Below are 14,163 nucleotides of genomic sequence, written 5' to 3' on the forward strand. Positions count from 1 at the left end.
GTTTGGAGAACAAACTATATATGATTTTCTTTATGTGGACTTTATATTTGCATTGTGACCTATTACATGGTTAATTTATGTAAATATGACATGTATGCCTGAAATGATTGTGTATTCTCTGTTATATAAAGTTTTGTGTATTCTCATAAACATCATACAAATCTTCTATAGCTTCACTAATTATTTTCCTGCTTGATTGTTCAGTTTTAAAAGAGATATGTTAAAATGCCCATTACAGTTGTGGATTTGTCCGTTTCTACTTGAAGATCTCTCTATTTTTGCTTTATATAGTTAAAGACTTTTCAAAAAATATTGAGGGTATTCAGGCTTGGAATAGTATTATTTCCCTAGTGAAATGTTCTTTTTATTATTACGTAATGACTCTTCCTAATTTTAATAATCCTTTTTGCCTTAAAGTTTATTTTCCTGCTATTAATAAAAATACTCCAGCTTTCTGTTGGTTAGGCTGGTCTGATATATCTTTTTCCATCTCTTTACTTTCAATATTTCTTTGTCATTATGTTTTAGGTGTGCCTTTTGTAAATAACATATAGCTGGATTTTGTTTTTGATCCAGAGAGTTTCTATCTTTTAACTGGTGAGTTAAATCTGTATATTATGATTACTGATATATTTTTTACTTATTTCTCTTATCTTGCTATGTGTTTCTCTTTATCATAATTTCTCTTTGCTTTTCCCCCTCCTTTCCTATTTAGATTATTAGGATTTCTTTATTTCATTTCTCCCTAATGGTCTAGAAGTTATATATACTCTATTTCTATTCTTTTAGTGGTTATTACCCAGAAATTTTTAACTTACATTATGTCTGTAATTGTCATGACCACTACAAGAACATAGAATGTGTTAACTTCAATTATCCATCTCATTTTCTGAGTCATTATTACTTATTATTTAGTCTCACGTTGTGTTATATTCCCCAATTTAATCATTCTGTAATTTTCATTTTATAAATTCAGTACTTGTTTCTGTTTTCTCTCATGTTTATGTTTTCTCTGTTCACTTTAGCTTCTTACAACTTAACTCTTTTCTTGTGAGTTCAATTTATTTCTGAAGTACATCCTTTAGATGTTTTTTTAACAACAATTAATGAATAGTAAACTCTCTCTGACTTAAAATGCCTTATTTTGCACTGCATATTCATTGTTAATGTAGCTGTCGTAGATATATCTATTATATAGATTGGTGTATCTTTTTATTTTGAGATAAAACATATATAAAAACAAAAGCAAAATAAATATACAGATTAGGGGATTGTTATAAGCCAAACACTTCTTAACCATCTCTCAAGTTAAGAAATAGGAATTTGCCACCCGTGAATATATTTTTATTTAGTTTCCTTGGGACTTTTGCAATATATTCGCAAATGTATCTTCCAGTTTACAGATTCTCTCTTTAGTTGTGTCTACTCTGTTTAATCAGTCTGGTTTTCATTACTCTATTTTTTTCATTTATATAGTTCTGTTTGCTTTTTCATATCTTTCTAATCTTCCCTATGGTTATTTTCCTTAATGTCTTTCATCTTTTATAAAATATCAATCTTTTATAGATTGTTGTTCTAGTATTTCAGATAACTCTTGTGTATGGTTTGGGGAGTCCAGTTCACTTAGTAATTTTGAGATTCCAGGGCTGTGTGTACGTGAACCCTGGTCCAGCTAGGTTGCGGAAATTTCTCTGGTTCTGTTGTGTGTTCCAGAGTAGCACCATGTTGACCAGATTTTCTCATTTGCCCATACTATGGAAGAGAGAGTAAATTCAGGTCCCAAATCTCCAAGAGGCACAAGCCTTGGGATTTGATTTCACAAGGGGAAATATTTATGTGTTTGTTTTCTAAGATAAGACCTTCCCTTTGTGCAGCTACCACAAAGCATAGGTCATATGCCTACCTCACTGGTGTTCTGCACTCTCTTCGTGGCTGGCATCTAGGGATTCCCTTCTTTCTTGTGGGCACAGTCATAGATGATTAACAGTGCTATATTAACTTCGTTTAAAAATCAAACATTTCTAGATATTTGTTGTGATATTTGTAAAATTAGGATAGGGAAAAATACAGGATGGAAAGTAAGTTTATATATAACTTACAAATTTATCATAAGCAAATAAGATCAGAATAAAACATTGGCAAATAAAAGGTAGGAATGATTTAATCTAGTATTTATTGAAAAATGCTTAAGAATTTGACAGTTGAGTTTGTATTTGGATTCTTCCTTGGAAGGAAATCAGTTTTTTGTCCAGTGCTATCTGATCTTTCTCTCTAAGGAACAGTGAAACCTCCTTGATCAGCTGATCACTTAGCACACAAGAATACTCTGTATTATCTGCCAGGATGGCACACACACACCAGCTTTTGCCATTTTTATGTTCAAGGAAATTCTTGAATAATCTTTCACAATCTTTTAACATTCACAATCTTTTGACTCTGTGCTAGCTTTAATCAGTAATGTTGTGTATAAAGTAGTGTGGATTTAAATGCTAAATAGGTTGATTGCCTTGCCTCCTTGAGAAGAATGTTACCATAAAGATATTTTGAACAAATGATAAACAATAGAATTTAGCTATGTATCCTATCCTTTTTATATCATAGTTCATAAAACATTACCTAGAAAGCTTTCCTGCTCCCACTACTCACCTTTGCCTCTCATACCTCATCAGTTCATCTTCTTGGTAGAATTATTTGAAAGTCATGCAGTATTCAGTCCAGATGACATGCATCTTCCTTGGCAGAGAAACACAAATTGGAAAGTAAACTAGAGATAGATTTACAAATAAAGGATAAATTCTTAGAAAATCAAGGCTGATACACTCTAAGTTAAAACCCAGAGGGAGCAGCACTTCCACTAGGGCAGAGGAAGAGGAAGCAGATACAGAATTGCAAGAGGCTAAAATGGCAATGTTTTAAAGTAACACAGAAATGTAAGAAATGCTTTGTTTGCTATTATTTCTCAGTAACAGGAATTTCTCAACTCTTAAGCTTTAATTTTTCTATCCCCTGGAATTTCAGTCAAATAGATATTTACTAATATAGGTAGTACCTGCTCCCTTCCACCACCTATACCCGAAAAACCACAGCAAACAAACACAAAACAGAAGCTAAAGTGAATTAAAAGGAGCTTAAGGGACATCCAGGTGGCTCAGTGGTTGAGCACCTGACTTTGGCTCAGGGCATGATCCCGGGGTCCTGGGATCGAGTCCCATGTTGGGCTCCCTGCATGGATCCTGCTTCTCCCTTTCCCTGTATCTCTGCCTCTCTCTCTCTTTGGGTCTCTCATGAATAAATAAATAAAATCTTAAAAAAAAAAAGACAAAAAGAAAAACATCTTTAAATTTCTTAGGAAATTTCAAAAGTAATATAAATCATTTATAATTTCATACCCAGTACAAGAGCTCAAAAATCACACAGAGAAGTTGGAAAATATCTTTGTGACTTACTATGGTTCTGAGCTTTCCCCTCTGTTGAGACAATCAAGAACTGAGCTGCATAGTTTTCTTTGTCAGAGAACAGAAGACATGGGAATTGGTAGTGACTATCAGACCTTTCTACTAATTGGTAAGATCTATGTGTTCGTTGCCCTCTTTACACTAAACATATGAATATCCAGTATTTTGAAGAAGAGGGTACATACTTTCATGATCCTCAGCTTGTAAAGTTTAATCATTGTCTCATACTTACAAGGAAATATGTATAATTTCAAAATAGTTTGTGACATGGAGCTCCCTGTAGATGGAAGTGAAAGTTTATATTTGCTAAAAAAAAAATTAAAAAAAAATAAGACTAGTTTTCTAAATAAATAAAATCTAGAGAAGCTATCAGTCAAAACTCATTGTCTTTTTACTCCTAAACCCGTTTGGAGAATTATTTTTATTTTTTTTCAGTATATCTAAACTTGATTTAGAATATAATGTTTTAAAGGTATCTTTTATTTTTTTTTTAAAGGTATCTTTTAAAGATGAGATCAAATAATAAATACTATGACTTAGTAATTTTCATGATTCTGTACATCAGCAACACAGTGATTTTTACTTATCCAAAAAAAGTCTATGGCATAATAAATAGTATATTAGCTTAAAAAAAACTGGTTTTATGAAGTTTGGGTTTTTTTTAAAGAAATTTTGTAGAATTTTTAATAATTCAGTAAATAGATGAATGCTTCCCAATATACACATTTTTTCTAAGCATGTCTAATAAAGTTATTATTCATTATTTTTTATTTGGAAATTAAATGGAATCAATTTTATTTAGCTTCAATTTTTCCAGTAATTTGATACAAAATTACCACTTGGTACTGAAATGATGAAGCAGAGAGATAATGACATTTAACATATGGTTTATATTAGCTATTCAATAACATTCTGCTAGGTAACAAAAAAGATTTTATGCAGATATAAGCATAAGTAAATTCTTTTAGTTTCTAGGGACTAGTAATGTTTCAGCATGTGTAGCATATAAAAAGAAAGAAATGAATTATGTAACATTAATTATATTATAATTATATATAATTATATAACATATATATTATAGTTAAGTAATTTTAATACATTTGTTACCAAAGTGTTTAAATAAATTTATTATATTTATTTTCTCTGGCTTAACTTTCCCTTAATAAAGTAAAGGTCTTCTACTAATTCTGTAACATTGCTAGAGTAGTGTTCTTTACTTTTGAAATTGGTAAATTAGGGGAATTTGTATTTTTCTTAAAACTTTGCTGATAGAAGAAGAGTAATGTGTAAATTGAAAAGTTTCCATTAAAGTAATTTTGTAAAATATTTTGATGGCACCAAAGTGCCTTAAAAAGCTTCAGATACAGCCATATGAATGTATCTTGTTAAAGAGGAATTCTTTTTTCCCTATTTAATGTATCTGTATAATAATTTAGATATATACTCTTCTTTGTTTCATTGAGATGAGTCATATGACACATCATTTAAAAATTCAGATTTTTACATCTAGACCTTTTTAAAGCTCTACAAAAGAGACTCAACTGCTTTAAGAGAGTCTTTATAAAAAACAAATTTGCTCATTATTTCTAAACATATGATTGGCAGTGCCAAATCTAAACAAAATAAGGTAGGAAAAACTTTGGGGGGTCATTTTTCATGTTTGGGTTCCCTATCCCCCTTCTTAGGATTTGGCCTCTTTTTTCCCTTAATGTTTCCCAGTGTTTTCCCAATCTTGCCTATCTGGAAATAAAGTACTAACATATTAGACAGTTCCTATAACCCAACTAGGACAGTTTTGAAGTTTACAAAAAGAGTGGTGTGAGAAACCAGTAATTGAAATACACGCACATACTGAAAAAAAAAGTAATGAATGGGTGGGTGGATGGATGGATGGGTGGATGGATGGGTGGGTGGGTGGGTGGGTAGATGGATGGGTGGATGGACAGGTGTGTGGATGGACGGGTGAGTGGCTGAATGGGTAGATGGATGGGAGGATGTCAGTCATGGGAAGTCTTTAGACAGGACTCACTGTATAAGGGGTGGTCTGTCCTAGTGGAGGGGGATAGTCTGTCAAGTGGATTCTACCACTGCTTTTCTACTGGGATGTATCTCCACCACTAACAGGTAAAACTGACTTTTTTTTGTCACTTTTGTGGTTTGAAATCAAATGCCTTTTTGTTTGACTGTTTAAGGCTGAAAGAGCATATTCCTTTTGTGGGACTATTGAATACATGGCACCGGATATTGTCAGAGGGGGAGATTCAGGACATGACAAGGTATGTTCTACACTTCCTTACAGCTCTGTAATATGTATTAGAACTTAGTTAATACCCTAAGTCCAATCTTTTCAATAGAGCCGTTGTTCTGGTATTGTTTTCTCTCCTTTGCTTTGCATATGTGAACACATGATACCTAGTGTTTTACAGGAAAAAGATAGACTGTGTTGATTACCTCTTCAACAGAAATAAGCATTGTAACAATCCTTGGAGAAAGAAAAAAATCCTACACTCAAGATAGTCCAAGTTTGTTTTCCTCAGCCCTCTGCAAATGAAGACTGTAGAAGAAGCGTCTTAAGTAGTTTTGTTATAAAATCTAGGACACATATATTTTCTTATTATATTAAAAGGTACAGTGCCATCTCAGTGCTTTTGCTGTATGAATAACTTTCCCCAAAAAAGAATTTTGACTACTTTTTGTTCTTCATCTTCCCCTTGCCCTCATCCCCTTTCAAAATCCCACATATTCAGCCCAGATATCTTAAGTGTAGAGAATCTTTGGTCTCCTTATTAATGACTAATCACATATTTATTTTTTAAATATTTTATTTAAATTCAATTTGCCAACATATAGTATATCACCCAGTGCTCATCCCAATTATATATTTAAAGCCTGTTCTTCAAGTTGGTGTGGTATTGGTTTCAGACTGTATGATTAGGAATCAACAATCTGTATCATCTTAAGAGCTGGCTTCAAATGCAACCACAAAACATTCTGAGGATCCTGACTTAGGGGGCAGTAAAACTGGTCGTAAAAAGAAAATAACTGAATTGCTGGTTTCATTTGCTCCATGGTATTCTTTGAAACTACTGTCCACAACAGTTTGTTAGGAATTTATAACTGTTAAAATTTGAAAATTACCTTCTAAGACCTAATGTAATCAACTTTAGGGACAAAAATCTTATAGAACCTCCTATAACTCCTGCATATCTGAGGTCCAGGATATAGCTAGTCAATAAATACTCTTTCCTGTTCATGGAACACCTTGATGTCTTTGAGTTAATTAAATGTGACACAATATGCAAAGTCCTTATCAGTGTACTTGGCTTTACACTGTTCCTTTTACAGTTGCAGTCTGTCTGATTATGTTTTATATGTCATGCTTATGTATTTTCTTTGAAATGGCTCTAAGTTCATAAATTTCGCATTGTCTCTCTGAAACCTTTGTCCTGAAATTTGGAAGCAGGGTTAAAAATTTTAGCATCCAGTTAATATCTTATTGATATAAGCTTATGTACTCAACAGATACTGAAATCTTTATTTGCCTAATTATAAAATAACTAATTTTCAATATATCAGGATTCTTTAAATTATGTATAATTACTATGCTCTCAGTTCAGGTAACTATATTTATAAATTGGTTTCCAATTCAGATCTCATTTTATTTTATATTATTTTAAGTATCTTCATGCTTCCCAGAACCAAGAGTCACACAAATGAAGATATACTGATAGTTTCTGTAAGAAGAATTGTTTTAAGTGATTCTGAAAATATAATACTTTTAGTTGGGATTTTTAAAAATTTTTGTCCTTTAAGTTCAAGGAATTTCATAATATTTATTGAACCTAAATAATAAAAATGCAGAGTGCTCCCTTTTTTTTCCTATCATAAGTCTAAAGGTTTTACTTAAAAATTTAAATGATGTATTTAAAAATTAACCAAAGTAAAACCATTACTTAATGATTTAGGAAATAATGAAAACACTGTCAGCCCCTTGATTGACTTTGCTGTGTTTAAATTCTATCCTGAGAATACTTGGGATATTTGTTTCTAAATGTCTTTCTTGCATGTGCTTCATTTAATACTTACACAGAAAGCTAGATACAAAATCTTTTTGTTAAAATATTTTTCAAACATGTAGTTTTATTCTGTTCATTTTACTTTCTTATAGAAATGACATTATTGTTTTATAGGCAGTTGACTGGTGGAGTTTAGGTGTTCTAATGTATGAGTTACTAACTGGAGCATCTCCTTTCACTGTCGATGGCGAGAAAAATTCCCAAGCTGAGATATCTAGGTAAGACTTAACAAAATAAAATAAATGTATTGTTTTCTCAAAGGAACTTACCAAATTTCTGAAATTAAGGCTGATAGAAAAGATAATTTTTTAAATGAGGATAGACAAAATAGTGTTCAAATGGTAAATTTCCGTTTATATTCTTATAGAATATAGATATATAACATTTACATTTCTTTATATTTTATACACCCATTTAGATCTTAATTCTTCTCATAAGGATAGTGTCAAAATGTTTGTGTGCTCCAAAGCACTTCTTATATTGTCTTTACCTAGTACATCACATATTGAGAAGTGTCTTTGTTGGACACTTTTTTCCCACTGTATGCTGAATGTAAGTCCTTTGCAAATAAAGAAGCAGTAGTGATATTTTCAACTCATGGATATATAGGCTCAATAGAAGCAAACACCATAAAATCACCTCCTGTAGGATATCGTAGTAGCATTATCCTATTCTTTTCTTCATAGCAGCTGTCACAATTGCAGTGTTACATTTGTGTTCATAGTTATTTGATTAAGTCTGTCCCACTAGATTGTAAGCTCTGTGAGAGCAAGAAGCACGTATGGCTTTGATCTTCAGGGCAGTATGTTCATGTGCCAGCACAGTGCTTACCATGCAGAACTCAATAAATATTTTTGGAATGAAATGAGTTAATGAACAAATAAACAGTGTTAAAACATTATACTAATTACTAGTTATGTTTTTGTCCTGTTTTTACTTGAATTTTGTAACTCTGAGAACAGATTTGACATTAAAAATTAAAAATTGAGACTTCCACTTCTTACCAAGATGGAATAACAGGGACTGGATTAACTTTCCTGCCTGAAACAGTTTTTAAAATGAGTCAAATACATGAAACACCAGTATTGAAGACACTGAACATCTAGCAGTGAAGGCCAATGAAACGAAAATCAATGAGGTGAGCCCTCTGATTGCCCAGCTGACAGCCTTAGAGAGTAGCCAGGCTGCAGGGCAGGGAGGGGATGCGTAGGCAGAGTTGAGGTTGATCTAGGATTCTGGGAAGCCCCAGGCAGCTAGAGCTTGCAGGGCAGAGTCAGAGAGAGGTTTGGAGACTTGCAGAAGGTACCCCCTAGGGTATTCGATGAAGGTACTGATAAGCACACCTGTGTGAGAGAGCTGCTCAGGATAGTTCAGATGTGATTTCTCTCTAAACTGATCTCTAGATTCAACACAATCCCAACCCCAAGTAGGCTTTAGTTTTCCAGTAGGAGTTGACAACCTAAAATTCATAGAGGTACACGGAAGACCTAGAATAGTCAAATCGCCTTTGAAAAAGTAGACCAAAGTTGATTTCTGGGCTTATAAGCTACAATAATTAAGACACTGGGATGTTCATATCAAGATAGACAAATCATCAATGAACTAGAATAGAAAGCCCAGAAACTATTTAGATAGAGATCGAGGCAACTGGTTTTGTTTTTGTTTTTACAAAGGTGCAAAGTCAGTTTGGTGGAGAAAACATAGTCTTTTCAACAAATGCTAGAACCACTGTCATATGGGGAGAAGAAATAAACTTCAATAAATACTTCAAAGAAAAATTAAAAATAAATCATAGACCTAAATGTAAAATCTAAAACTACAACATTTCTGGAAGAAAACATAAAGGAAAATCTTTGTGACCTTGGGTTAGGCAAAGATTTCTTAGATACAACACCAAAAGTGCAGTCCATAAAAGAAAACACTGGTGAATTGGACTTCATCAAAAGTACGTGGACTCTTTGAAGGAAACCAAGAGAGTGGAGAGACAAGCCACAGACTGGGAGAAAATGGCAGATCCTGCATTTGATAGAGGACTGGTGTCCAGAATACATAAGGAAGTATCCAAATTCAAGGGGGGAAACATTCTCCCCTTGAAAAATTCTCAAAATTCTCCATTTTGAGAAATGGGCAAAAGATTTTAACAGCTCACCAGAGAAGATCTATGAGTGGCAAATAAGCACGTGAAAAGATGACCAACATCGTTAGTCTTTAGGGAAATGCAGACTAAACCACAGTGGAGATGCCACTGTGTACTCACTGGAATGGCTACAAATAAAGAGCCGGACTGTGGCAGGGTTCTCTAGAGGAACAAAACCATTCGGGTTTTTGTATGTAGAGCCAGCACCAGAACTCTCTTCTATATATAAATTTATTTATTTTGTCGTGTTATAAGGAATATAATAACCATATATATATATTAATATATATATTATGTATATATTATATGTATATATATGTATATGTATATATATGTATATATAATATGTATATATAATACATATATGTATTATATGTATATATGTATATATATATACATATGTATATATGTATATATATATACATATATATGTATATATGTATATATAATATATATATATATGTATTACAAGGAATTGGCTCACATGATTATGGATTCTCAAAAGTCCTAGGATCTGCCACTTGCAAACCAGAGACCCAGTCCTGAGAATAAGAGGAACCTGTGGGTATAAATCCCAGTCTAATGGCTGAAGACCAGCATCCTTTATTAAGCAGGCAGACAGCAAGGGTGGAATCCTCTCTTCCTCTGCTTTTTTTTTTTTTTTTCCTATTCAGGCCCTCAAGGGATTAGTTGTTGCCTACCCCGGGGAAGAGGATTCTACTTTACTGAGTCCACTAATTCAGATGTTAATTTCATTGGGAAACACCCTCACAGACCCACCCAGAAGCAGTGTTAAATTTGGGCAACCTTTAGCCCAGTCCGGTGACACTGCAGATTAACCATCATAAATCCACCCCTTGTCAGTTTGGCAGCCAAGCACATCTCCTTAAATTGTATTTAATCTCCAAATAAAAACAATAACAAGGTCATAATTATACCAAACATGATATTCCTATCCTGCATACAATAGGAAATGCACCAACCCCTTACATAAAAAATTAACAATACTTAATGCCATGATATAAAGTCAACACATCTTACATAATAAAGGAATAAGAGAGGAAAGACAATAAAGACATATTGTAATATATTAAAATGATTTATGCACACATATTCCCACACAGGTATATTCGTAACAAAATACGGAGGAAATACAGCAATTTCTGTAATGGTTTTGGGATCGTGGGTGGTATTTATAACTACCTTCTTCTGCTACCCGCTCTGTATTCCCTTTGTCTTCAGCAAGTACCTTGTGGAATGTTCCAGTCAGTCATTCCTGAAGAATCTGGGCCTTTAGTTCTCCTGCCTGGATTGGGTTGTTAGTTTTCAGTTGACCTTAATCACAGGACATGGTAATACTAGTAGATACTCTAAGGGATCTGCTGTATTTCTGGCACTCTTCCTTACTTTCAGTGTGGAGTAAGTAGTCTAATTTACCCTCCGTGGTGAGGATCCATCACCCCAGCCAGCACCAGAACTCCCTTCTTTGCCTATTGATTCAGGAGGTGACCCCAAAGTAGCTGGGTGGCTGTCTTAATTTCCAACTCAATGGACTCATTTATTGTTTGTCTCTTGGTGGATGCATTCCTTTGCCTAGAACCAAGACTTCTAGGCTAGCACAGCATAAAGTCATGGGAACAGGAAGCAAACATTTTGCCAGTGAGTCACTGGGGAGTAATAGTGAGTGGTGCAACTCTCAACTCCACCTCATGATTTCTGGGTCTGTGAATCCTGGTATGGGAGAAACAGCACCATGCATTGGATGTGGATTCAGAGCATTTACAGCCTCCTGGAGAACCTTGCTAGAGCCCTGCAACATTTTGTTGCCTAGCTAACACTGTAACTGTCTCTTCAAAAAGCCATTCCACTGTCCTGTCAAGCCAGCTGCTTGAAGATGGTGGAGAGCTTGGTAAGACCAGTCAATTCCATGAGCATGGGCCCACTGCTACATTTCTTTTGCTATGAAGAGAGTTCCTTGATTAGAAGCCATGCTGCATAGAATACGATGACAGTGCATAAAGCGCTTCTTAAATCCACAGATGGTAGTTTTGGCAAAAGCACTGCATGCAGGGAAAGCAAATCCATGTCTATAGTAAGCATCTATTTCCAGTTAGAATGGAATATTGCCCCTTACATAATGGAAGCAGGCCCATGTAATCAACCTGTCACCATGTAACTGGCCGATCTCCCTGGGGATTGGTGCCATATTGGGCACTCAGTGTTGGTTTCTGCTGCTCGCCGATTGGGCACTCAGCAGTAGCCATAGCCCCGTCAGCCATGGTGAACAGAAGTCCAGGTTGCTAGGCCCACACATAACATCTTTCCTTACCACCACAGCCACTTTGGTCATGGCCCACTGCATGATAATAAGGTTGGACTGGAGAAAGAGACTAACTGGTATCTATAGAAGAGATCATCCTATTCTATAAGAGATTATTAAAATCCTCCCTGCTGAGGTTACCCTTTGGTGAGCATCCACATGGAACACAAATATCTCCACCTTTTTCTCCTCATTCAAAGAGTTCTATCCGTATACCTCTTACTCAAATATCTTTGGCAACCAAACTTGCTTGTCACCAGTATTCTAATCTTCCGAGTCCTTGACCATCCAGCCAAACCATTGGCCACTGCCCATCAGTCATTAAAATATTGCATATCTGGCCATTTCTCCTTCCAAGCAAAATGAACATCCAAGTCCTGTCTGCTGGGAAGATTTCCCTTCACCATGTGAAGGTGGGATGTGCCAGAAGGTTGCTGTCCTGCTTCAGCTGTCCCCTTGTGGGTAGTGCCTGCAGATGATGTGGGATGATCTGTAAACAAGGCCTGAGTCTTCTCTTCCTCTGTCACCCATCATAGGGAACAACCCATGAAGCCATAGATAAAGGCTAGGAGACAGAAGTGGGCATCTGGGTTGCTTTTTCATGTAACTTTCTGGTGCCTTCGTGACCTACTCAGGCACCATGTGATGATGGAGTGCTGCTGACAGATAATACCCATGGATATCTCAGGGTTCATGGAATTTGGGAACCCATGGTTAAGTGTCTAGTCTCTGTTTAGGCCCAAGAGCAGATCAAGAGCTGTTTCTTAAAAGGAGAGTAGTTATCTGCAGAACATAACACGGTTTTGCTCCAAAATCCTAAGGGTTTATACTGTAAATCACCACTATGGGCCTGCCAGAGGTTCCAGAAGCATCCCTATTTACCACTGACATGTCAGGCACTATGGAATCTGCTGGAACATAGATCCAAGTGGCAGAGCAGCTTGGACAGCAGCCTGGACCTGTTGCAGAGCTTTCTCTTGTTCTGGGCCCCATTCAACAGCGGCTTCTCGGTCACTTGATAAACAGGCTGGAGTCATACTCCCAAATGAGGAATGTATGACCTCCAAAATCCAAAGATCGCTCTTCTTTTTAGTTGTAGGTGGGGTCAGATGCAACAAATTATCCTTCACTTTGGAAATAGTATCCCATACCCCTGGAGCCCTAGACATCTCTCACCTAGAAGGTCCCTGATTTTTAGTTAGATTTATATTCTACCCTCTGACCTACACATGTCTTCCCAGTCTAGAATAGTTGCTGCTACTTGCTTACCAGGTCCAGTCAGCATCAGGTCATCAGTATAAGAGATCAGTGTGATGAAGAAGAGAAAGACAATCAGGAGGTTCACAAAGTAATTTCTGATATAGGCCAGAGAGTTGAAATACCCCTGACAGAGGACATAAGAGTACATTGCTGGCCTTGGGAGCTGAAAGCAACTCCTTTCCATGGGCCTTACGGACAGTGGTGGAGAAAAAAGGCATGTGCCAGATGAATAGCTGTGTGCTAGGGTGGTGGTAATTTGTTCAAGCAATGAAACCGCATCTGGTATAGCACTGCTGTTGAAGTCCACACCTAGTTAAATTCATGGTACTCCAGTGTCCTCTCCAGATCCATCTGTCTTCTGTACAGGCCAATACGCAAGGGGTGGGTGGGAATCACCACTCCTACATCTTTCAAGTCTCTGATAGTGACACTAACCTCTGCAGTCCCCCAGGAACTCAATCTTACTTTTGGTTTGACTATTTCCCTAGGTAGAGGCAGTTCTAATGGGTTCCATTTTTGCCTTTCCCACTATTACTGTCTTCAGTCCATAGGTCAGGGAACCAGTATGAGGATTGTGCCAGCTGCTAAGTATGTCTCCTCCAATTATGCGTTCTGGAACTAGGGAGAAAACCACAGGTTGGAGTCAGGGTCCCACTGAAGCCACCATGAGATGGAGGTGAAACTCCATGGGTCAGGTGAAGCCTGACCTCCAGAAGCCCCTTTTCTGACTGGTGGGCCACATGATGTTTGGGACTCCTGGAATAAGTGTCACTTTAGAGCCAGAATCCAGTAGTCCCCAGAAAATCTGGTTTCCTTTTCGTCAATGAACAGTTCCTCCAGTAAGAAGCCATAGTCCCCTTTGGGGAAGGCTGGGAGAAAGATTCACAGTATAAAATTTCAGGGTCCTTAAGTCAA

At 36.0% G+C, this 14,163-nt stretch overlaps 1 protein-coding gene across 1 annotated transcript in view; it reads left to right on the top strand.

Moving 5' to 3' along the window:
• Nucleotides 1-14,163, top strand: part of RPS6KA5 (ribosomal protein S6 kinase A5) — a 173,607-nt gene that overhangs the window by 121,704 nt on the left and 37,740 nt on the right. The window contains exons 6-7 of the mRNA XM_055304445.1: nucleotides 5,648-5,731; nucleotides 7,646-7,749. Of these exons, the coding sequence (XP_055160420.1) occupies nucleotides 5,648-5,731; nucleotides 7,646-7,749 (188 nt within the window). The remainder of the gene's footprint in view (nucleotides 1-5,647; nucleotides 5,732-7,645; nucleotides 7,750-14,163) is intronic.

This window comes from Nyctereutes procyonoides, unplaced genomic scaffold, assembly GCF_905146905.1.
Source record: "Nyctereutes procyonoides isolate TBG_1078 unplaced genomic scaffold, NYPRO_anot_genome, whole genome shotgun sequence".
Taxonomy (NCBI): Eukaryota; Metazoa; Chordata; class Mammalia; order Carnivora; family Canidae; genus Nyctereutes; species Nyctereutes procyonoides.